At 39.4% G+C, this 26,326-nt stretch overlaps 1 protein-coding gene across 2 annotated transcripts in view; it reads right to left on the reverse strand.

The window, feature by feature from the left end:
* The window catches only part of PCCB (propionyl-CoA carboxylase subunit beta), a 90,696-nt gene that overhangs the window by 6,323 nt on the left and 58,047 nt on the right, over window positions 1-26,326 (reverse strand). For both annotated transcript variants that reach the window (XM_079922193.1, XM_079922194.1), the window contains exon 10: window positions 22,787-22,910. In XM_079922193.1, coding sequence (XP_079778319.1) covers window positions 22,787-22,910 — 124 coding nt within the window. The remainder of the gene's footprint in view (window positions 1-22,786; window positions 22,911-26,326) is intronic.

Genomic DNA, 26,326 nt, shown 5'->3' on the forward strand with positions numbered 1-26,326 from the left:
GACATTCTAAGTATTTGTAGATAAAGTTTCCACAATGAGCCAAGCAGTTTCTTAACAAGTGAGCTTGTCAAAGTGCACCTGTACTGGAGGGCGCCAGAACCTGCAGACATAGTCACGGGACAAGAAGTATCTCTGAGCAGACACAGAAGATCATGTGAAGTCCACACCAGGGACAGACACAGCAAAGAGGAGGAACTAAAGAGATACGTGAACAGCCGAGAACTTACTGTAGGAACAAAATGCATTTTCAGTATGTGTAAATTCCTAAATTTAAACACTATTTCTAGACAACAAAATGGTGGAATAGGCAGCTCCAAGCTCCTGTCTGCAAACAGAAACATCAAAACACATGCAGAAACTGTCAGAACCAACTTTGTCAAAACTCTGGAACAGGCAAAATGTACAACTAAGTAAAAGCTGAATCAGGAAAAAAGCAACTTAGAAACTGTAGGAAAGCTCTGTGGCGTTTTGAATTACACGTGCCCCACACTCTTCCCTGGTTCTAGAAGAAGCAAAGAAGACCTGAGGCACAAATCACCATGTAGGTCTGTTCTGCCTTGTCTGGGGGCTACCTGAAAGATGGATGCAAGCCTTTCATCACTTCACCTAACTCAGAACTCACTCAGGCCAGAAAAGTGGCAGGCATTGCTCACTGTAAGGCAAAAGAACCACCTATAGACATCTGGGGTGAAAGATTACGGTTGACATTTCCTAAGGCCTGGGAGGAATAAAAGAGGGAGAGAGGGGGTTTGGGGGGGGAATTAGGGCATTCAAGATCACCTGTGTATACAAGGGACTTCAGAAAGACGCAGACGTGCCTAGAGCCAGATGCATGTTCAGAAAAGACCTGAGAAGGGAAATTAGAAAATACTTTGAACGGATCAGTGGAACGGAATAGAGAGCCCAGAAACAAACCCACATACCTAGGGACAATTAATCTTCGACAAAGAAGGCAAGAATATACAATGGGAAAAGACAGTCCTTCAGCAAGTGGCGTTAAGAAAGTTGTACAGCCACATATAAATCAATGAAGTTAGAACACACCCTCACACCATACATAAAAATAAACTCAAAATGGCTTAAAGACATAAATATACGACAAGACACCATAAATGTCCAAGAAGAGAACATAGGCAAAACATTCTCTGACATAAATTGTACCAATGTTTTCTTAGGTCAGTCTCCCAGGGCAACAGAAACAAAAGCAAAAATAAAAAATGGGACCTAATCAAGCTTATAAGCTTTCACACAGCAAAGGAACCATAAACAAAATGAAAAGACAACCTACAGACTGGGAGAAAATATCTGCGAATGATGCAACCAACAAGGGCTTAATTTCCAAAACATACAAAGAGCTACAATTCACTAACAACAACAACAAAAAAAACCCAATTGAAAAATGGGCAGAAGACCTAAATAGACATTTCTCCAAAGAAGACATACAGATGGCCAATAGGCACATGAATAGATGCTCATCATTGCTAATTATTAGAGAAATGCAAATCAAAACTATAATGAGGCACCACCTCACATGAGTCAGAATGGCCATCATTAAAAAGTCTACAAGTAATAAATGCTGGAGAGGGTTTGGAGAAAAGGGAATCCTGCTACACAGGTGGTTGCCATATGACGCAGCAATCCTACTCCTGGGCATATACCCAGACAAAACTATAATTCAAAAAGATGCATGCACCCCTATGTTCACAGAAGCACTATGTACAATAGTCAAGACATGGAAACAACCTAAATGTCCATCGACAGATGAATGGATAAAGATGATGTGGTATATATATAATGGAATATTATTCAGTCACTAAAAAGAATGAAATAATGCCATGTGCAGCAACATGGATGGACCCAGAGATGATCATACTAAGTGAATTAAGTCAGGCAGAGAAAGACAAATACCATATGATATCACTTACATGTGGAATCTAAAATATGACACAAATGAACTTGTCTACAAAACAGAAACAGACTCACAGATATAGAAAACACACTTGTGGTTGCCAAGCGTGGGTGGGGGAGGATTGGGAGTTTGGGATTCACAAACTATTATATAGAGAATGCATAAACAACAAGGTCCTGCCATACAGCACAGGGAACTAACAATATATTCAATATCCTGTGATAAACCAGAATGGAAAAGAAGATGAAAAAGAATATATATGTGTATAACTGAGTCACTTTGCTGTACAGCAGAAATTAACACAACATTGTAAATCAACTATACTTCAATAAAAAAATTTTAAAAAAGAAAATACCTTGAGATGAATTAAAAGGAAAACATAACATTACAAAAGACCTGAGAAGACCTTAGGCTTTAACCTTGGGCTGATACCTAAACTCAGTTTAAGTCTGGCTACATGTTGAAGGACAGCCTCAGTACAAAGCCAATTTGCAAAGACTAGGAGAGATGTTTTCTTATTTGTCTGTTTTGGCACCTGGTGTTCAAGGTAATCTCTGTTAAAACAATAGCTGGACACAAGCTTAGGAAAACAACAAGGAATATAGCCTCTGCAAAAACAGTTGGGAAAAGTCACTAGAAAAATGGACTACTACAGCACTGAACAATCAAAAAAACCTCAAACTCTGGAAAAAGGGGAGAATATGATTTTCAGAGTTATCGCATTATAATGTTCAAATGTTCAGTTTCCAACAAATAGCAAAGCATACAAAGCAACAGGAATGTACAGCCATTCAAATGAGCAAAATAAATTAAAAGAATCCACCCCACAGAAGCCCAGACAATAAACTTACTAAACAAAGATTTTAAATCAACTGTCTTAAATATGCTCAAGGAAGTAAAGGAAAACATGAAGAACTAAAAAACTCAGGAAAAAAAAAGTATGAACAAAATGAGAATATCAATAAAGAGAAATTATAAAGAGGAACCAAACAGAAATTCCATGGCTGAAAAGTACAATAACTGAAATGAAAAGTTCACTACAGGGGTTCAACAACAGACCTGAGTAGACAAGAAGGATAAGGAAACTTGAAGATAAGAAAACTTAAACAATCCAGTCTGAGGAACAGAAAGAAAAGAAAAAATGAAGTGAATAGAGACTAAGGGACCTATGGAATATCATCAAGAGAACTGACATACACCGCATGGCAGTACCAGAGGAAGAGAGACAGAGAAAGGGGCAGAGAGATTATTTGAAGAAAGAATGTCCAAAAACTTCTCAATTTTGGCACAAGATGTGAAGCTACAAATTCAAGAAACTCTAAGTAGGATAAACTCATGCACACCCATACCGAGACACATTATAGTCAAATTATTGAAAGACAAAGACAGAATCTTGAAAGTAGCAAGAGAGAAGTGACTCATCATACACAAAGAATCTTCAGGGCTTCCCCGGTGGCGCAGTGGTTGAGAATCCGCCTGCCAATGCAGGGGACACGGGTTCGATCCCTGACCCGGGAAGATCCCACATGCCACAGAGCAACTAAGCTCGTGTGCCACAACTACTGAGCCTGTGCTCTAGAGCCCGTGAGCCACAACTACTGAGCCTGCGTGCTGCAACTACTGAAGCCCGTGAGCCTAGAGCCCGTGCTCCACAATGAGGGAAGCCTCTGCAATGAGAAGCCCATGCACCACAAAGAAGAGTAGCCCCCGCTCACCGCAACTAGAAAAAGCCCGCGTGCAGCAACAAAGACCCAACACAGCCAAAAATAAATAAATAAATAAATAAAAATTTTTTTTAAAAAAGAATCTTCAATAAGATTACCAAATGGGATACATATTTAAAGTGCTGAAAGTTCTATTTTTTATGGTAGTTCTATTTTTAGTGTTTTGAGAAACCTCCACACCATTTTGAAGAGTGGCTGCACCAATCTACATTCCCACCAACAGTGTACAGGGTTCCCTTTTCTCCACATCCTTGCCAACATTTGTTATTTGTGTTCTTTTTGATGATAGTCATTCTGACAGGTGTGATGTGATATCTCATTGTGGTTTTGATTTGCATTTCCCTGATGATTAGCAAGATTGAACATCTTTTCATGTGCCTATTGGTTATATGCATTTCCTCTTTGGAAAAATGTCTATTCAGTTCTTCTGCCACAGTAATTCCACTCCTAGGAATATATTCAAAACACCCAAAAACATTAATTTGAAAAAATACATGCACCCCAATGTTCATAGCAGCATTATTTATAATTGCCAAGATATGTAAGCAACCTAAGTGTCCATCAACAGATGAACGGATACAGAAGTGGTGTATATATACAATGGAATACCACTCAGACATAAGAACAAAATTTCGCCATTTGCAGCAATATGGATGGACTTGGAAGGCATTATGCTAACTGAAATACAGTAAGTCCCCTACATACAGACGAGTTCCGTTCAAGTGCGGTCGTAAGTCCAATTTGTTCGTTAAGTCCAGAAAAGTTAGCCTAGGTACCCAACTAACACTAAGAGCTATATAGTAATTGTGGTAATAGGTTTATAATACTTTTCACACAAATAATACATAAAAAACAACAAACACAAAAACTAAAGAAAACATCTTTAATCTTACGGTACAGTACCTTGAAAAGCACAGTAGTACAGTACAACAGCTGGCATACAGGGGCTGGCATCGAGTGAACAGGCAAGAAGAGTTGCTGACTGGAGGAGGGAGAGGAGGTGGGAGATGGTAGAGCTGAAGGATCGTCAGCAATAGGAGACGGAGGGCAAGCTGCAATTTCACTCACGTCTGACATTGATGGCACAGGTTCTGGTTCCTCGCTGGATTCAATTCTATCTACCTTCTTGAAAAAACGATCCAGTGATGTCTGGGTAGTAGCTCTTTTTTTCTCGTGATAGATGACACAGTAGCACTGGATTGCATTCTGCACGGCTGCTGCAACCTTTGTGTACCATTCTACGTTTGGGTCCTGTGCCTCAAAAACTAACAGTGCCTCCTCAAATAAAGAATATCCCCTTGCCATTTCCTACCTCGTGAATCTCTTAGGTTCTTCAGTTACTTGTTCTTCTTGTCTCTCTTCATCATTTCTCTGGGCCTCCAATTCCATCAGGTCTTCATTAGTAAGCTCCCATGTTGCATAGCAAGAAGTCAGTGAAGTCATCCTCTTGCAGATCTAGCTCCAGCTTCTCGCTGAGGGTCACCAAGTTGCTGAAGACCTCTTTAGACTCCTCATCCACCTTCTCAAATCCATGAAAATTGTGAACAAACTGCGGACAAACGTTCTTCCAAACCCCATTCACAGTGATGGCCGTAACCTCATGCCAAGCAAAGTCAATGTTTTTTATGGCCTGTAGATGTTATAGTCTTTCCAAAACTGTCGCAAGTTTGTTCCTGATTCGTCACTCGCCTTTACTGCCTGATGAAAAGTGTGACATAAATAATATTTCTTGAAAGTCGCTATAACCCCTGGTCCATAGGTTGGATGAGTGACATAGTATTCGGTGGCAGATGCACTACAGGACATTGGAATGAAAGTTGTCTATGAATGGGGGATGGCCCAAAGCACTGTCGAGCAGCAAAAGAATGTTGAATGGGACACCCTTCTCCAAACAATATTTCTCCACGTCCGGGATAAAGTGGTGGAAAAACCAGTCCTGGAAAATGGCCTGTGTAACCAGGCTTTGGGGTTACTCTTCCACACAACAGGAAGCGAGCCTCTGGCTATGCTTTTAAGGGCTCCTGGATTCTCTAAATGATAAACTAAGAGAGGCTTCAGCTTCATATCACTGGAAGCATTGCCATCAAACAGCAGAGTTAGCTTATCCTTTGCTGCTTTGTAGGCTGGCATCAACTTTTCCTCCTTACTGATGTAACTTCGGTCTGGCATCCTCTTCCAGTACAATCCTGTCTCATCCACATTAAAAACCTGCTTGGGTGAATACATGCCTTCATCAATAATTTCCTGAAGCATTTCAGGAAATTCCTGGGCAGCTACCATATTGTGAAGGTTGGCTCTAGTCTTGAAGCAATGAAACCAGCCATGGCTGGCATTAAAAGATGCACCCTCTGATTCTTCACCGTGTTTCTTCGTCAAGTCTTCATAAAGGCTTTTAGCTTTCTCTTGAATCAGCATTAAGCTGAACAGGACTCGACACTGGTGCTGATCCTGCATCCACACACTGAGTTTCTCATCTCCTCCATCACTTTTCCACGCTTCTTCGATAGGATTGTTGACATCATCAGCACAGCAGACTTCATGTTTCATGATCCTGTCCTTGTTCTTTAGAATTGTGCCGATGGTTGAACAATTCATGTTATAAGAATGAGTGATGTCTACCATCTTTTTGCCTTGCTCCACTCTCTCAATTATTTTCATTTTTCTTTCCACTGTTATCGCTTGGCACTTCTTAGCAGTACCCACTACAACACCACTGCTTTTATGCTCACTTCCGGACATACTGGGCTTGAAATAAAGATACTGTACTACTGTACTCTATACCGTACCGTACAGTAAAGTACACAAAAGCACAACCACTTGTAGAGAATGCAAGCACGTGACAATGTACGCCACGCACGTGAACTAACTTACGTGATTAGACAGGCGAACACACGTTTGCATCTTTGAAAGTTCACAAATTGAAGATTCATATGTAAGGGACTTACTGTAAGTCAGAGAAAGACAAATACTGTATGGTATTACTTATATATGGAATTTAAAAAATACCACAAACTAGTGTATATAACAAAAAAGAAGTGGACTCACAGACATAGAGAACAAACTACAGGTTACCGGTGAGGAGCAATAAGGCGGGGGAGGGGCCATATAGGGGTAGGGGAGTAAAGGACACAAACTACTAGGCATAAAATAAGATACAAAGATATATGTATAACATGGGGAATATAGCCAATATTTTATAATAACTATAAATAGAGTATAACCTTTAAAAATTCTGAATCATTATACTGTATACCTGTAACATATAATATTATACAGCAAGTATACTTCAATTAAAAAATTAAAAAACAAGATGCTGAAAGAATAAAACTCAACCAACAACTCTACACTTGGCAAACTGTCCTTCAAAAATGAGGGACAAATAAAGACATTCCTAGACAAACAAAAGCTGAGGAGTTCGTTACCACTAGGCCTGCCCTACAAGAAATGGTAAAGGGAGCCCATCATGTTGAAATAAAAAGGTAGTAGATAGTATCACAGAACTGTATGATGAAGTAAAAATCTCCAGTAAAGATAACTACATGGGGAAATATAAAAAGCCAGTATTATTGTTTTTTGGTTTGTAACACCACTTTTTTTTCTTTTTTTTTAACATCTTTATTGGAGTATAATTGCTTTACAATGGTGTGCTAGTTTCTGCTTTATAACAAAGTGAATCAGTTATACATATACATATGTTCCCATATCACTTCCCTCTTGCGTCTCCCTCCCTCCCACACTCCCTATCACACCCCCACTAGCTAGTCACAAACCACCTAGCTGATTTACGTAAGCTACGCGGCTACTTCCCACTGGCTATCCATTTTACGTTTGGTAGTGTATATGGGTCGATGTCACTTTGTCGCAGCTTACCCTTCCCCCTCCCCATATCCTCAAGTCCATTCTCTAGTAGGTCTGTGTCTTTATTCCCATCTTACCCCTAGGTTCTTCATGAACTTTTTTTTTCCTTAGATTCCAAATTTATGTGTTAGCAACGGTATTTGTTGTTCTCTTTCTGATTTACTTCACCCTGTATGACACACTCTATAGGTCCATCCACCTCACTACAAATAACTCAATTGCATTTCTTTTTATGGCTGAGTAATATTCCATTGTATATATGTGCCTCATCTTCTTTATCCATTCATCTGTTGATGGACACTGAGGTTGCTTCCATGTCCTGGCTATTGTAAATAGAGCTGCAATGAATATTTTGGTACATGACTCTTTTTGAATTATGGTTTTCTCAGGGTATATGCCCAATAGTGGGATTGCAGGGTCATATGGTAGTTCTATTTTTAGTTTTTTAAGGAACCTCCATACTGTTCTCCATAGTGGCTGATTCAATTTACATTCCCACCAACAGTGCAAAAGTGTTCCCTTTTATCCACATCCTCTCCAGCATTTACTGTTTCTAGATTTTTTGATGATGGCCATTCTGACCGGTGTGAGATGATATCTCATTGTAGTTTTGATTTGCATTTCTCTAATGATTTAATGATGTTGAGCACTCATTCACGTGTTTGTTGGCAATCTGTATATCTTCTTTGGAGAAATGTCTATTTAGGTCTTCTGCCCATTTTTGGATTGGGTTGTTTGTTTTCTTGTTATTGAGCTGCATGAGCTGCTTGTAAATTTTGGAGATTAATCCTTTGTCAGTTGCTTCGTTTGCAAATATTTTCTCCCATTCTGAGGGTTGTCTTTAGGTCTTGTTTATGGTTTCCTTTGCTGTGCAAAAGCTTTGAAGTTTCATTGGGTCCCATTTGTTTATTCCCGTTTTTATTTCCAATTCTCTAGGAGGTGGGTCAAAAAGGATCTTGCTGTGATTTATGTCATAGAGTGTTCTGCCTATGTTCTCTTCTAAGAGTTTGATAGTGTCTGGCCTTACATTTAGGTCTCTAATCCATTTTGAGTTTATTTTTGTGTATGGTATTAGGGACTGTTCTAATTTCATACTTTTACATGTACCTGCCCAGTTTTCCCAGCACCACTTATTGAAGAGGCTATCTTTTCTTCACTGTATATTCCTGCCTCCTTTATCAAAGATAAGGTGACGATGTGTGCATCGGTTTATCCCTGGACTTTCTATCCTGTTCCATTGATCTATATTTCTGTTTTTGTGCCAGGACCATACTGTTTTGATTACTGTAGCTTTGTAGTATAGTCTGAAGTCAGGGAGCCTGATTCCTCCAGCTCCATTTTTCGTTCTCAAGATTGCTTTGGCTATTCAGGGTCTTTTGTGTTTCCATACAAATTGTGAAATTTTTTATTCTACTTCTGTGAAAAATGCCATTGGTAGTTTGATAGGGATTGCATTGAACCTGTAGATTGCTTTGGGTAGTAGAGTCATTTTCACAATGTTGATTCTTCCAATCCAAGAACATGGTATATCTCTCCATCTATTTGTATCATCTATAATTTCTTTCATCAGTGTCTTATAATTTTCTGCATACAGCTCTTTTGTCACCTTAGGTAGGTTTATTCCTACATATTTTATTCTTTTTGTTGCAATGGTAAATGCGAGTGTTTTCTTAATTTCACTTTCGAATTTTTCATCACTAGTGTATAAGAATGCCAGAGATTTCTGTGCATTAATATTGTATCCTGCTACTTTACCAAATTCACTGATTAGCTCTAATAATTTTCTGGTAGCATCTTTAGGATTCTCTATGTAGAGTATCATGTCATCTGCAAACAGTAACAGCTTTACTTCTTCTTTTCCGATTTGGATTCCTTTTATTTCTTTTTCTTGTCTGATTGCTGTGGCTAAAACTTCCAAAACTATGTTGAATAAAAGTGGTGAGAGTGGGCAACCTTGTCTTCTTCCTAATCTTAATAGGAATGGTTTCTGCTTTTCACCACTGAGGACAATGTTGGCTCTGGGTTTGTCATATATGGCCTTTATTATGTTGAGGAAAGTTCCCTCTATGGCTACTTTCTGCAGAGTTTTTATCATAAATGGGTGTTGAATTTTGTCAAAAGCTTTCTCTGCTACTATTGAGATGATCATATGGTTTTTCTCCTTAAATTTGTTAATATGGTGTATCACGTTGATTAATTTGCATATATTGAAGAATCCTTGCATTCCTGGAATAAACCCCACTTGATCATTGTGTATGATCCTTTTAATGTGCTGTTGGATTCTGTTTGCTAGTATTTTGTTGAGGATTTTTGCATCTATGTTCATCAGTGATATTGGCCTGTAGTTTTCTTTCTTTGTGACATCTTTGTCTGGTTTTGGTATCAGGGTGATGGTGGCCTCGTAGAATGAGTTTGGGAGTGTTCCTCCCTCTGCTATATTTTGGAAGAGTTTGAGAAGGATAGGTGTTAGCTCTTCTCTAAATGTTTGATAGAATTCGCCTGTGAAGCCATCTGGTCCTGGGCTTTTGTTTGTTGGAAGATTTTTAATCACAGTTTCAATTTCAGTGCTTGTGATAGGCCTGTTCATATTTTCTATTTCTTCCTGGTTCAGTCTACGCAGGTTGTGCATTTCTAAGAATTTGTCCATTTCTTCCAGGTTGTCCATTTTATTGGCATAGTGTTGTTTGTAGTAATCTCTCATGATCTTTTGTATTTCTGCAGTGTCAGTTGTTACTTCTCTTTTTTCATTTCTAATTCTATTGATTTGAGTCTTCTCCCTTTTTTTCTTGAGGAGTCTGGCTAATGGTTTATCAATTTTGTTTATCTTCTCAAAGAATCAGCTTTTAGTTTTACTGATCTTTGCTATCGTTTCCTTCATTTCTTTTTCATTTATTTCTCATCTGATCTTTATGATTTCTTTCCTTCTGCTAACCATGGGGTTATTTTTGTTATTCTTTCTCTAATGGCTTTAGGTGCAAGGTTAGGTTGTTTATTTGAGATGTTTTTTGTTTCTTAAGGTAGGATTGTGTTGCTATAAACTTCCCTCTTAGAACTGCTTTTGCTGCATCCCAAGGTTCTGGGTCATCGTCTCTCCACTGTCATTTGTTTCCACGTATTTTTTGATTTCCTCCTTGTTTTCTTCAGTGATCACTTCGTTATTAAGTAGTGTATTGCTTAGCCTCCATGTGTTTGTATCTTTTACAGATCTTTTCCTGTAATTGATATCTAGTCTCATAGCGTTGTGGTCGGAAAAGATACTTGATATGATTTCAATTTTCTTAAATTTGCCAAGGCTAGTTTTGTGACCCAAGATATGATCTATCCTGGAGAATGCTCAATGAGCACTTGAGAAAAATGTGTATTCTGTTGTTTTTGGATGGAATGTCCTATAAATATCAATTAAGTCCATCTTGTTTAATGTATCATTTAAAGCTTGTGTTTCCTTATTTATTTTCATTTTGGATGATCTGTTCATTGCTGAAAGTGCGGTGTTAAAGTCCCCTACTATGACTGTGTTACTGTCGATTTCCCCTTTTATGACTGTTAGCATTTGCCTTATGTATTGTGGTGTTCTTATGCTGGCTTCATATATATTTACAATTGTCATATCTTCTTCTTGGATTGATCCCTTGATCATTATGTAGTGTCCTTCTTTGTCTCTTGTAATAGTCTTTATTTTAAAGTCTATTTTGTCTGATATGAGAATTGCTACTCCAGCTTTCTTCTGATTTCCACTTGCATGGAATATCTTTTTCCATCCCCTCACTTTCAGTCTGTATGTGTCCCTAGGTCTGAATTGGGTCTCTTGTATACAGCATATATACGGGTTTTGTTTTGTATCCATTCAGCCAGTCTGAGTCTTTTGGTGGGAGCATTAAACCATTTACATTTAAGGTAATTATCAATATGTATGTTCCTATTCTCATTTTCTTAATTGTTTTGGGTTTATTATTGTAGGTCTTTTCCTTCTCTTGTGTTTCTTGCCTACAGAAGTTCCTTTAGTATTTGTTGTAAAATTGGTTTGGTGGCGCTGAACTCTCTCAGCTTTTCCTTGTCGGTAAAGGTTTTAATTTCTCCATCAAATCTGAATGAGATCCTTGCTGGGTAGAGTTATCTTGGTTGTAGGTTTTTCTCCTTCATCACTTTAAATATGTCCTGCCACTCCTTTATGGCTTGCAGAGTTTCTGCTGAAAGATCAGCTGTTAACCTTATGGGGATTTCCTTGTGTGTTATTTGCTGCTTTTCCCTTGCTGCTTTTAATGTTTTTTTTCTATTTAATTTTTGATAGTTGATTAATATGTGTCTTGGCGTGTTTTTCCTTGGATTTATCCTGTATGGGACTCTCTGTGCTTCCTGGACTTGATTAACTATTTCCTTTCCCATATTAGGGAAGTTTTCAACTATAATCTTGTCAAATATTTTCTCAGTCCCTTTCTTTTGCTCTTCTTCTTCTGGAAGCCCTATAATTCGAATGTTGGTGCGTTTAATGTCCCAGAGGTCTCTGAGACTGTCCTCAGTTCTTTTCATTCTTTTTTCTTTATTCTGCTCTGCAGTAGTTACTTCCACTATTTATCTTCCAGGTCACCTATCCGTTCTTCTGCCTCAGTTATCCTGCTACTGATCCCTTCTAGAATATTTTTAATTTCATTTATTGTGTTGTTCATCATTGGTTGTTTCCACTTTAGTTCTTCTAGGTCCTTGTTAAATGTTTCTTGCATTTTCTCTATTCTATTTCCAAGATTTTGGATCATCTTCATCATTATTCTGAATTCTTTTTCAGGTAGATTGCCTATTTCCTCTTCATTTGTTAGGTCTGGTGGGTTTTTATCTTCCTCCTTCATCTGCTGTGTGTTTTTCTGTGTTTTCATTTTGCTTATCTTACTGTGTTTGGGGTCTCCTTTTCGCAGGCTGCAGGTTCGTAGTTCCTATTGTTTTTGGTGTCTGTCCCCAGTGGCTAAGGTTGGTTCAGTGGGTTGTGTAGGTTTCCTGGTGGAGGGGACTGCTGCCTGTGTTCTGATGGATGAGGCTGGATCTTGTCTTTCTGGTGGGCAGGTCCACGTCTGGTGGTGTGTTTTGGGGTGTCTGTGGACTTACTATGATTTTAGGCAGCCTCTCTGCTAATGGATGGGACTGTGTTCCTGTCTTGCTAGTTGTTTGGCATAGGGTGTCCAGCACTGTAGCTTGCTGGTCGTTGAGTGAAGCTGGGTGTTGTTGTTGAGATGGAGATCTCTGGGAGATTTTCACCATTTGGCATTATGTGGAGCTGGGAGGTCTCTTGTGGACCAGTGTCCTGAAGTTGGCTCTCCCACCTCAGTGGCACAACCCTGACGCCTGGCTGGAGCACCAAGAGACTCTCCTCCACACGGCTCAGAATAAAAGGGAGAAAAAAAAGAAAGAAAGGAAGGAGGGAGGGAGGGAGGGAGGGAGGGAGGGAGGGAGGGAGGGAGGGAAGAAAGAAAGAAAGAAAGAAAGAAAGAAAGAAAGAAAGAAAGAAAGAAAGAAAGAAAGAAAGAAAGAAAGAAAGAAAGAAGAGAAAGAAGATAAAATAAAGTAAGATAAAATAAAGTTATTAAAATAATAAATAATTAAGAAAAAAATTTTTAAAAGTAAAAAAAGAAAAACAGATGGACAGAACCCTTGGACAAATGGTGAAAGCAAAGCTATACAGACAAAATCTCACACAGAAGCATACACATACACACTCACAAAAAGAGGAAAAGGGGAAAAAATAATAAATCTAGCTCCCAAAGTTCACCTCCTCAATTTGGGATGATTTGTTGTCTATTCAGGTATTCACAGATGCAGGGTACATCAAGTTGATTGTCGAGCTTTAATCCGCTGCTTCTGAGGCTGCTGGGAGAGATTTCCCTTTCTCTTCTTTGTTCGCACAGCTCCCAGGGCTCAGCTTTGGATTTGGCCCCGCCTCTGCATGTAGGTCGCCTGAGGGCGTCTGTTCTTCACTCAGACAGGACAGGGTTAAAGAAGCCGCTGATTCGACGGCTCTGGCTCACTTAGGCTGGGGGGAGGGAGGGGTACGGAGTGCGGACCAAGCCTGCGGCGGCAGAGGCCTGCGTGACGTTGCACCAGCCTGAGGCGCGCCATGCTTTCTCCCGGGGAAGTTGTCCCTGGATCACGGGACCCTGGCAGTGGCGGGCTGCACAGGCTCCGGGAAAGGGAGGTGGGGATAGTGACCTGTGCTTGCACACAGGCTTCTTGGTGGCTGCAGCAGCAGCCTTAGCATCTCATGCCCGTCTCTGGTGTATGCACTGATAGCTGCGGCACGCGCCCATCTCTGGAGCTCCTTTAAGCAGCGCTCTTAATCCCCTCTCCTCGTGCACCAGGAAACAAAGAGACAAGAAAAAGTCTCTTGTTTCTTTGGCAGCTCAAGACTTTTCCCAGACTCCCTCCTGACTAGCCGTGGCACTAACCCCTTCAGATCTAAGCTCTGAAGCCTGAGCCTCAGCTCCCAGCCCCAGCCCATCCCGGCGGGTGAGCAGACAAGCCTCTTGGGTTGGTGAGTGCTGGTCAGCACCGATCCTCTGTGCGGGAATCTCTCCACTTTGCCCTCCGCACCCCTGTTGCTGTGCTCTTCTCCGTGGCTCTGAAGCTTCCCCCCTCCGCCACCCACAGTCTCTGCCCGCAAAGGGGCTTCTACTGTGTGGAAACCTTTCCTCCTTCACAGCTCCCTCCCACTGGTGCAGGTCCCATCCCTATTCTTTTGTCTCTGTTTTTTCTTTTTTCTTTTGCCCTACCCAGGTACGTGGGCAGTTTCTTGCCTTTTGGGAGGTCTGAGGTCTTCTGCCAGCATTCAGTGGGTGTTCTATAGGAGCAGTTCCACGTGTAGATGTATTTCTGATGCATCTGTGGGGAGGAAGGTGATCTCCGCGTCCTATTCTTCCACCATCTTCTCCTATCTCCTGTAACACCACTTTTTATTTCTTACGTGATTTAAAAAACAAATGCAGGGAATTCCCTGGTGGTCCAGTGGTTAGGACTCCATGCTGTCACTTGTCACTGACAGGGCCTGGGTTCAGTCCCTGGTTGGGAAACTAAGATCCTGCAAGCTGTGTGGCATGGCCACATATCAATAGATCTAGAAAAGCATTCACAAAATCCAACACCTACTCATGATAAAAACTCTCAGCAAACTAGAAATACAGGGGAACTTTCTCAGCTTCATAAAGAACATCTACAAAAACCTATAGCTAACATCATACGTAATGGTGAAAAACCAGAAGCTTTCCCACTAAGATCAGGTATAATGCAAGAATGTGCCCTCTCACCACTCCTTTTCAAAACCATACTGGAAGTCCTCGCTAATACAATGGAACAAGGAAAGGAAATATATAAAAGGCATACAGATTGGGAAGGAAGAAATCAAACTTTCTTTGTTTACAGATGACATGACTGTCTATGTAGAAAATCCTAAAGAACAAAAGTACTGCTGAAGCTAATAATTATAGCAAAGCTGCAGGACACAAAGTGAATTTATTAAAGTCAATCACTTTCCTGTATACCAGCAATGAATTTGAAACTAACAATAGAATACCGTTTACATTAGTGCACCCCCACCCCCCCAAAAAAATACATAGGCATAAATCTAACAAAACAAGATCTATATGAGAAAAATTACAAAACTCTGATGAACAAAATAAAAAAGCTAAGTAAGTAGAGATATTCCATGTTCATGGATAGAAATACTCAATATCATCCAGGGGTATGGTATTGGTGAAACAAATCAATGGAACAGAATAAAGAGCCCAGATAGACCTACATAATATAAATAGACCTACATAAATAGACCTACATAAATATAATCAACTGATCTTTGACAAAGGACCAAAAGTAATACAATGGAAGAAAAACAGTCTTTTTAACAAATGATGCTGGAACTACTAGACATCCACATCCAAAAAAACTGATGTAGACAAACCTTATACCTTTAACAAAAATTAACTCAAAATGGATCCAGAGACCTAAATGTAAAACACAAAACTATAAAACTCATAGAAGATAACATGGGAGAATACCTAGGTGACCTTGGAAATAGCAGCAACGTTTTAGATACACTACTTTCAAAGGCATGATCTATGAAAGAAATAATTGGTAAGCTGGTCTTCACTAAAATTAAAAACTTCTCCTCTGTGAAAGACACTGTCTAGAGAATGAGAAGACAACCACTGACTGGGAGAAAGTATCTGCAAAACACACAATCTGATAAAGGATTGCTATCTAACATATATAAAGAACTCTCAAAACTTGTGAAAGAATTTCAATCTAAAAGAGAACTGGAGGATGTAATTGGAAAATCTCACACAGTGCCCTCAGGAAGACAAAAACTTAAGGACTAAGAAACTGATTTCCTTTAAAGGCCTGATTTACAGAACACTGATAGTGCCAAAATTTTCTCAGATGACAGGGGGTTGATCAGGGGTTATCTCATATCAACCTTGGGAAGTTTCATGAATGGGAGATGACCCAGGTCAGGATGGACTCACCAAGTGGGCTGAATTGAGTTTTGTTTCTGTGACTGGACTGATTTTATCTGCTCAGGAAGTTTTCAAGGCTGGTCTCCATTTGTTGTCTATTTTAACTGACTCTAACTGGACTCTCCCCTCTTTACATTTCCTATCCATAAATACAACCTGCCCCAAACCCTCAATGGACTCACCTGTAGCTTGCTACGGTTTGCTTGTCCTAAATTACAGTTCCTCTGCTATTCCTGAATAAACTCATCTTTTTGAGTTTACCTCTGTTTAGGTCAAACAAATGCAACAATAAGAAAACGACCCAATTAAAAAACTGGCCAAAGACCTGAATAGATACCTCACCAAAGAAAACACAGACAGGGCAAATAAGCATATGAAAAGACGCTCCACATCATACGTCATCAGGGAAATGCAAATTAAAGTGAGATACCACTACACACATCACAATAGCCAAAATGCAGAACACTGAGAACACCAAAAGCTGACAAGGATGTGGAGCAATAGGAAGTCTCCTTCACTGCTGGTGGGGATGCAAATTAGTACAGCCACTCTGGAAGACAGTTTGGCAGTTTCTTACAAACTAAACACACTCTTACCATTTGAGCCAGCAATCATGCTCCTCGGTATTTACCCAAATGAGTTGAAAACTTACATCCACATAAAAACCTGCACACAAATGTTTTTAGCAGCTTTATTAATAACTGCCAAAACTTAAAAGTAGCCAGGATGTCTTTCAGTAGGTGAATGGATAAATGAACTGTGATATATCCAGACAATGTAATATTAACACTAAAAAGAAATCAGCTATCAAGCCGTGAAAAGACACAGAGGAAACGTGAATCATAGAGTATGTGGTCTTCTCAGACCAGCTTCCTCCATATAACTAACTGGAAGAGGCTAATCTGAAAAAGCTACATACTGTATGATTCCAACTATATGACATTTTGGAAAAGGAAAACTATGGAAACAGTAGAAGGATGAGTGGTTGCCAGGGGTTTATCAGGCTATCAGGGTTAGGGGGAAGGGAGTGATGAATAGGTGGAGCACAGAGGATTTTTAGGGCAAGTGAAACTATTTTATATGATGCTGCAAGTGGTGGATACATATCATTACACATTTATCCAAACCTACAGAATATCCAACACCAAGAGTCAACCCTATAGTAAACCAGGGACTTGTAATGATGTGTCAATGTACATTCCATAATTGTAACAGACACAGTGCTCTGGTTCAGCATACTGATAGTGGGGTAGGCTGTACATGTGTGAAAACAGAGTATATATGGGAATGCTCTGTTGTTCCCACTCAATTTTACTGTGAAGCTAAAAGAAGCTCTAAAAAATAAAGTTTATTTTAAAAAAAAAAGATTAGACACCATAACCAAATGGGATATATCCCAGGAATGCAAAAATGGTTCAATATACAAAAAAATCAATCAGTATAATACAACACATTAATAGAACAAAGGACAAAAGCTACATGATCAACTCAATCGACATAGAAAAGGCATTTGGCAAAATCTATCACCTTTCATGATAAAACACTCAGAAAACTACAAATAGAAGGAAATTTCCCCAACATGACATAGACCATATATGAAAAACCCACAGCTTACATCATATTCTATAGTGAAACACAAAGTTCTCTCCCTAAGATCAGGAACAAGACAAGGATGCCCAATGGCACTATTGCTATTCAACACTGTGTTGGAAGTTCCAGCCAGAGCAATTAGACAAGAAAAAATAATAATAAAAGGCATCTAAATTGGAGAAGAAGAAGTAAAACTATCTTTATATGCATTAAATATGATCCTATATGTAGAAAATTCCAGAGAATCTACAAGAAAGCTACTAAAGCTAATAAATTCAGCAAAGTTGCGGGTTACAAGATCAGCAAACAAAAAGCAGTTGCAGAGTTGTCTTTCTATAAACCGATAATGAACAATCCAAAAAAGAAATTGAGAAAGGAATTCCATTTACAATAGCAACTAAAAGAATAAAACAGGAGTAAATTTAACCAAGACGTTAAAGACCTGTGCAGTGAAAATTACAAAACACTGCTGAAGAAATAAATGAAGACCAAAATAAATGGAAAGGGGACATCACTTTTGGCGCAGTGGTTAAGAATCTGCCTAACAATGCAGAGGACGTGAGTTTGATCCCTGGGCTGGGAAGATCCCACATGCCACGGAGCAACTAAGCCTGTGCACCATGACTACTGAGTCTGCGCTCTAAAGCCTGCAAGCCACAACTACTGAGCCCACGAACCGCAACTACTGAAGCCCGCACACTCTGGGACCTGCATGTCGTAACTACTGAGCCCACATGTTGCAACTACTGAAGCCCACGCACCTACAGCCCATGCTCAGCAACAAGAGAAGCCACTGCAATAAGAAGACTATGCACCGCAACAGAGAGTAGCCCCTGCTCATCACAACTAGAGAAAGCCCACGTGTAGCAATGAAGACCCAACACAGCCAAAAATTTAAAATAAATAAATAATAAATGGAAAGACATCCTGTGTTCGTGAGTTAGAAAACTTTACATTGTTAAAATGTCAATACTTCATAAAGTGATCAGCAGATTCAATGCAATCACTACAAAATTCCAACAACCTTTTCTGCAGAAATGGAAAGGCCAAAAGTCAAATCCATATGGAATTGCAAGGGTCCCAAAAAAGCCAAAATAATCTGAAAAGGAAGAACATGAGAAGACTCACACTTCCCAATATTAAAACTTACTACAAACCTACAGTAATCAAAACAGTGTGATACTAGAACATGGATAGACTTGCAGACCAAAGGAACAGTATTGAGACCCCAGAAATAAACTCATATATCTACAGCCCACTGATGTCTGACAAAAATGCCAAGTCCATTCAAAAGGGAAAGAATAGTCTATTCAACAAATGGTGCTGGGATAACTGAATTTCCGCATGCAAAAGAATGAAGCTCTCTACAAATGCTAATGCATATATATGGAATATTTTTAAAAATGGTACTGATGAACCTAATTGCAGGGCAGGAATAAAGATACAGAGAATGGACTTGAAGACACAGGGCGGGAGGGGGAAGCTGGGGTGAAGTGAGAGTATCATCAACATATATACACTACCAAATGTAAAATAATTAGCTAGTGGGAAGCAGCAGCATAGCACAGGGAGATCAACTCGGTGCTTTGCGATGACCTAGAGGGGTGGGATAGCAAGGGTGGGAGGGAAGGTATATGGGGACATATGTATGCATATGGCTGATTCACTTTGGTGTACAACAGAAACTAACATGGTATCGTGAACCAATTATACTCCAATAAAGATCTATTAAAAAAAAAAAGAATGGGGCTTCCCTGGTGGCGCAGTGGTTGAGAGTTCGCCTGCCGATGCAGGGACGCGGGTTCATGCCCCGGTCCGGGAGGATCCCACATGCTGCAGAGCGGCTGGGCCCATGGGCCATGGCCGCTGGGCCTGAGTGTCTGGAGCCTGTGCTCCGCAACGGGAGAGACCACAGCGGTGAGAGGTCTGCATACTGCCAAAAAAAAAAAAAAAAAAGAAGAAGAATGAAGCTGAACCCCTAACTTACGCTATATGTAAAAATTAACTCAAAACTGATCAAACCTAAATGTGAAAACTAAAAGCATAAAACTCCTAAAAGAAAACATATGGGAAAAGCTCTATGACATTGGATTTGCAAAAAAGTTCTTATATATGACTCCAAAAGCACAAGCAACCAAAAACAAAGAGAGAGAGAAAGAGAATTAGACTTCATCAAATTTTATAACTTTTGTATATCAAATGACGTTATCTAGAAAGCGTAAAGAAAACCTAAAGAATGGAAGAAAATATTTGCAAATCATTTATCTGATAAGGGTTTAATATCCAGAGTATACAAAGAACGCTTGTAACTCAACAACAACAAAAAAACTCTAAGTAATCAAAAAATGGGCAAAGGACTTGAATAGACATTTCTCCAAAGATATGCAAATAGCCAATAAGCCTAAGAAAAGATGCTCAACATCCCTAATCATTAGGGAAATATAAATGAAAACCACAATGGGATAATACATCACACCCATGAGGACTGGCTGTTATCAAAATATACCAGAAAATAACAAGTGTTGATGAGTATGAAGAAATTGGAACCCTGTCCATTGCTAAGGAGAATGTAAAACAGTGCAGCCACTGTGGAAAACAGTGTGATGTTCCCCCAAAAAAGTAATCCTAAAATTACCATATTACTCAGTAATTCCACAACTAGGTGTATACCCAAAAGAATTGAAAACAGGGTTTCAAACAAATACTTGTACACCAATGTTCACTGTGACATTATCCACAATAGCAAAAAGGTGGAAACAACCCAAGTGTCCATCAACAGATAAATGATTAAACAAAATGCAGTTATACACATGCAATGGAATATTATATAGACATGAAAAATTAAAATGAAGTTCTGATACATGCTACAATATGAATGGATCTTGAAAACATTATGCTAAGTAAAACAAGCCAGACACAAAGGAACGAATATTGTATGATTCTACTTATATGGCATATCTAGAATAGGTAAATTCACAGAAAGTAGATTAAGATTACCAAGGGTGGGAGGTAGGATGGAAATGAATTGTCTGTTTGGGATGATTTGAAATTTGGGGGGGAAAGTTAGTGGTAATGGGTTCACACATTGTGAATGTAATTGACGCCACTGCACTGTACCCTTAAAAATGGTTAAAATAATATCAAAAAAACAAACAACCCAATCAAAAAATGGGCAGAAGACCTAAACAGACATTTCTCCAAAGAAGACATACAGATGGCCAACAGGAACATGAAAAGATGCGCAACATCACTAATTATTAGAGAAATGCAAATCAAAACTACAATGAGGCAACATTTCACACCAGTCAGAATGGCCATCATCAAAAAGTCTACAAATAATAAATGCTGAAGAGGGTGTGGAGAAAAGGGAACCCTCTTGCACTGTTGGTGGGAATGTAAGTTGGTGCAGCCACTGTGGAAAACACTATGGAGGCTCCTAAGAAAACTAAAAATACAGCTACCATATGATCCAGCAACCCCACTCTTGGGTACATATACAGAAAATACAAAAACTCTAATTCAAAAAGATACGTGCACACCAATGTTCATAACAGCACCATTTACAATAGCCAAGATACGGAAGCAACCTAAGTGTCCATCGACGGATGGATAAAGAAGATATGGTGTATACACACACACACACACACACACACACAATGGAATATTACTCACCCATAAAAAAGAATGAAATATTGCCATCTGAAGCAATGTGGATGGACCTAGAGATTATCATACTGAGTGAAGTAAGTCAGACAGAGAAAGACTAATATTATATGTTATCACTTATATGTGGAATCTAAAAAATAATACAAATGAACTTATTTACGAAATAAAAACAGATTCACAGACATAAAAAACAAACTTATGGTTACCAAAGAGGAAAGGCGAGGGGGTGAGGGATAAATTAGGAGTATGGGAATAACAGATACACACCACTATATACAAAATAAAGGATTTATTGTACAGCACAGGGAACTATATTCAATATCTTGTAATACTCTATAATGGAAAAGAATCTGAAGAAGTTATATATGTACATATATATATATACACACACACATATGGCTGAATCACTTTGCTATACACCTGAAACTAACACTATATTGCAAATCAACCATAGTTTAGTAACAAAAAAAAAAAGGTCAAAATGGCAAATTTTATGTTATATATATTTTACCACAATAAAAAACACTTTTACAAACCTTTTTCTAAAGACAAGGAGAAACTGTCACAGCAGAAATAAAAGATGAGGCTAGGTCAAAAAGGGAGGGTGTATGCGTCCCACATAGGGATTCAAAGGAAACCTAAGAAGGAAAATAGTAAGGAGGGAAGCACTATCCAGAGACCCCAACCCCACCCAGAGCACAACCATGGAAGAGTCCCCACACCCTGGCTGTTACTCAAGTCTGACCATCTCACCAGAAAGCTGTGGGGTACAGACATAGCAAGATGCTGTTAACTTGTCATGGATCAGGGACTTCCCTGGTGGTGCAGTGGTTAAGAATCTGCCTGCCAATGCAGGTGACACGGGTTCGAGCCCTGGTCCGGGAAAATCCCACATGCCACAGAGCAACTAGCACTTGCACCACAACTACTGAGCCCGCATGCCACAACTACTGAAGCCCACACGCCTAGAGCCCATGCTCCACAACAAGAGAAGCCACCAAAATGAGAAGCCCACGCACCATAACAAAGAGTAGCCCCTGCTCGCTGCAATTAGAGAAAGCCTGTGTGCAGCAACGAAGATCCAACGCAGCCAAATTAATTAATTAATTATTTTTAAAAGCGTATATAACTTGTCACGGACCAACTGTTCTCCTGGCACCATCAAAAGCACAAAAGAGAAAACTGTGAATAAGACACTAACACCCCTGGCCTCATGGGGCTCACAGTTTAGTGGGTGAGACATAATGTAACTAGGGGGACAGAAAGCAGGCCTCTGAAAAAGTAAAGACCTTAAAAGTTGAGGAGGAAAGTTATCTATAAACCCTTAAAAAATTAGAGAAGCATGAAAGAAGCATTTTCAGATGCTTATGTTAATTTTGAGAAATTAAGAGACAAAGGAGCTTTCGCAACTTCAGCTATTGATATTTGAGTTTCTTTCTCTAGCCACTGAAGGCTGTGTCTGAGGAAAAGGCAGAAGATGGGCACCTTGGGCCCAGGCAGCCCTGGCTCCCAACCACCCCCCAAGGTCTATGAGAGTGTCTCCCTCCTACCTGAAGCCACTTTAGGTTGGTTGCCAACAATTCCAACAGTCCTCCCATTCATTCTTGCAAAACCAACGATGATGTTCTTGGCATAACTGGGCATGATCTCAAAAAATTCTCGCTCATCAACAACCTGCAGGGATAAATTTACTCTTGAGCTCAAAATGATAAACAAGATCCAACTCCATTATAGAATGACAGACATTTACAGAATTACAGGCTGGATAGCTACTCCCTACCACAGGTTCTCCCAGGAAGCAGGACAACAGGCAGAGGCAGTACCTCCTCCCTGCTGGAAGGGAAAACACTCTCATACACAAATGGAAGAGGATAAACCAGTACAGTCTTTTTTAAAGGTTCTATTTGAACTTGGCATATTTAATACATTTTTTTTTACCTTACTTTGAAATCATTTCAAACTTTCATAAAAATTTCCAGAATACAAAAAAATTTAAATATCCTTCACCCAGATTCCCCACTTATTAACGTTTTACCATGTAAGCTTCATAGTTCCCTCTCCCAACCTGCCTTCCCTGCTTTTCTGTCTGTCTCTTAAGTATGTGTCTGTATATATATTCTCTAACTATATATATGTCCATACACACAACTTTTTTTCCTGAACTGTTTTGAGAATAAGTTACAGACACGACGCCTCTTTACCTCTAAGTACCTAAGTGTCTACCTCCTAAGAACAGTACATTCTCTTCTATAACTTCACTGATATTATCAAAATCAGGAAATTAACATTAATATATTATTATCTATTATAAAACCTTATTCAAATTTCACCAGTTATTCCAATAACATCCCTTATAGCAACAGAAATCTGGTTCTAGAACCTGACCCAAGATCACTTGGTACTCTGAGTGGTCATGTGGTCTCTTTAGCCTGCCTTGATTCTTTCCCCTCAATCTTTGTCTTTTATGTTCATAACATCTTTGAAGACTACAGGTCAGTTACTTGGTTATTTGGGTTTCATGTTTGTTCATGTTTAATTTCAGGTAAAGCATTTTTGGCAGAATATCACAGAAGTGACCCTCTCAAGTGCATCACATCAAAAGGCACATGATGTCAATTTGTCCATTAATGGTGGTGATATATGTCAGGTTTCTCCCCTGTAAAGTTACTATTTTTCCACTTGTAATTAATAAGTATTTTGTAGGGAAATATTCTGAAACTATGTAAAAATCCTATGCTTCATCAAGCTTTTACCTAGTAGGTTTAGTTAGCCTTCATAGATGATCCTTGATTATTAACCCAATTTCTGCCATGATAACTGCCAAACAATTTTTCTAACTCCATTTTTCCTTCTCCATTTATTACTTGGTATTCTATTGTCAAAAATGTCTTTGCCCTTCCCATTTACTTATGGGAAATCCACAGTATGAAGGTATAGATTTTTGTTTTATTATGTGGATTGTAATCTTTACCACCAACATTTATTTTATGTTCAAAGTGTCCCACATTTGACAGTGAGAGCTCATTCAAGGTGGATCCTATGCCCTTTTGATGCTTCTCCATCATTCTTTGAGCATTACCTTACATTCTGGAATTACCTTACTTTCAGGTTCATCTTGTATTTTTTTCCTGCCCCAAGCCCTAGAATCAGCCATTTCTCCAAGGGACCCAGGTCCCCAAGGGTGGGGGTTAGAATAAATGGCTGCTTCTAAGAAGCTAGCCCAGAGCACAGAGCTAGGAGATCTACATACACACACACACACACACACACACACACACACACACACACACACACACATTTCTGTAAGTAATATGAAAACCAGGAGTTCATACTGATAACTCCAATTCCAACTTCCAATTCAACTACAGGGTTCATTCTAGTATCCCCCTTTCCATACTATAACTCCTTTCTCCTATAGTGGACATCTAACTCCCATTATCCTCAAAATGTAGTTATTATTCAATCCTCAAATGTAAATGAAATGGTTTCAGAATTGCTAACCCATATGACAGCAAAAAAACAAAAACCTAATATTCAGTATTTCTTTATGACTATTTCTGTCATTAGACTATTGCGTTCAAAAGTTATTCATTTGAAACAGTTTCATTTGTTTTTATTTCAAAGGTTTACCCCCACCCTGTCTTGATTTTATTTTTAGTATGTAAACATTAATATAGGTTAATAGTGTCACTCCCCATACCTTCCACTCACGATGTTTTTATTTTGGGGTTTTTTTTGCAGTGCTGCACAGCCTTCGGGATCTTATTTCCCTAACCAGGGATCAAACCCGGGCCCACAGCAGTGAAAGTGCTGAGTCCTAACCACTGGACCACCAGGGAACTCCCTCACCCTGTTATTAATGTCATCACTTTCTGATTTATCCTTTGTGTGTGCACTGCAAAAATGAGTAGATACATTTATAGATTTTTAATTCCCCTTCCACCTTAGATGGAAAGTAACAAATTATAGATACTCTCTCACACTCTGAGTTTCTCTCTTGCACTCTGAGTTTTTTCACTTAACAATATATCCTGGAAATCACTCCATATCAGTTCATAGAGCTTTTCCTCACTTTTTCACTCCTGCATAGTACTCCATTGTGTGGACGTACCAAAGTTTATTCAACCAATCTCCTATGTGTTGTGTACACTATTTTGACACTTACATTCAGGTTGTTTAGAATACTTTGCAATTATAAATAACACTGTAACAGTAGGAACCTTGTGCATCTATAATTGTGTAAAGTGGGAAGTGTATCTTCAGGGTAAATTCCTAGAAGTGGGACTGCCGGGGCAAACTCTCAGATAGCTCTTACCATCAACACATGACAGTGTCTGCTTCCCCACAGACTTGCCATGGAAAGTATTTTCAAGTTTTGAATCACTGGCCAATCTGACAAAAGAGAAATAACTCAGTATAATTTTAAGTTGCATTTCTAGCTTTATGAGTAAAGCTGAACATCTTTCAAATATGTTTAAGGTCCATTTTGTATCTTCTTTTGTGAGCTATATATTCATGATTTTTGCCTGCTTTTCTATCAGTTTTAGTCTTTATTCCTTCAATTTTTAAAAAAGCTCTTTATGTATTAGGGATATTGGTCCTTTATTTGTGATATATGTTGCAAATATTTTCTCCCAGTTTGCTGGTTGTCTTTTTTGTTGTTGTTGTTGTTGTTGTTGTTGTTTTGGGGGGAGGCCACACCACGAGGCATGCAGAATCTTAGTTCCCCAACCAGGGATTGAACCTGTGCCCCCTGCAGTAGAAGTATGGAGTCCTAACCACTGGACCACCAGGGAATTCCTGGTTGTCATTCATTCATTCATTCATTCATTCATTCATGGCTGCGCTGGGTCTTCGCTGCTGTGTGCGGGCTTTCTCTAGTTGCGGCGAGCAGGGGCTACTCTTTGTTGCTGTGCGTGGGCTTCTCACTGTGGTGGCTTCTCTTTGTTGCAGAGCACGGGCTCTAGGTGCTCAGGCTTCAATAATTGTGGCACGCGGGCTTCAGCAGTTGTGGCACGCAGACTCAGTAGTTGTGGCTCACAGGCTCTAGAGTGCAGGCTCAGTAGTCATGATGCACGGGCTTAGCTGCT

The sequence above is a fragment of the Stenella coeruleoalba genome (assembly GCF_951394435.1).
Source record: "Stenella coeruleoalba genome assembly, chromosome: 5".
In the NCBI taxonomy this organism is placed as follows: Eukaryota; Metazoa; Chordata; class Mammalia; order Artiodactyla; family Delphinidae; genus Stenella; species Stenella coeruleoalba.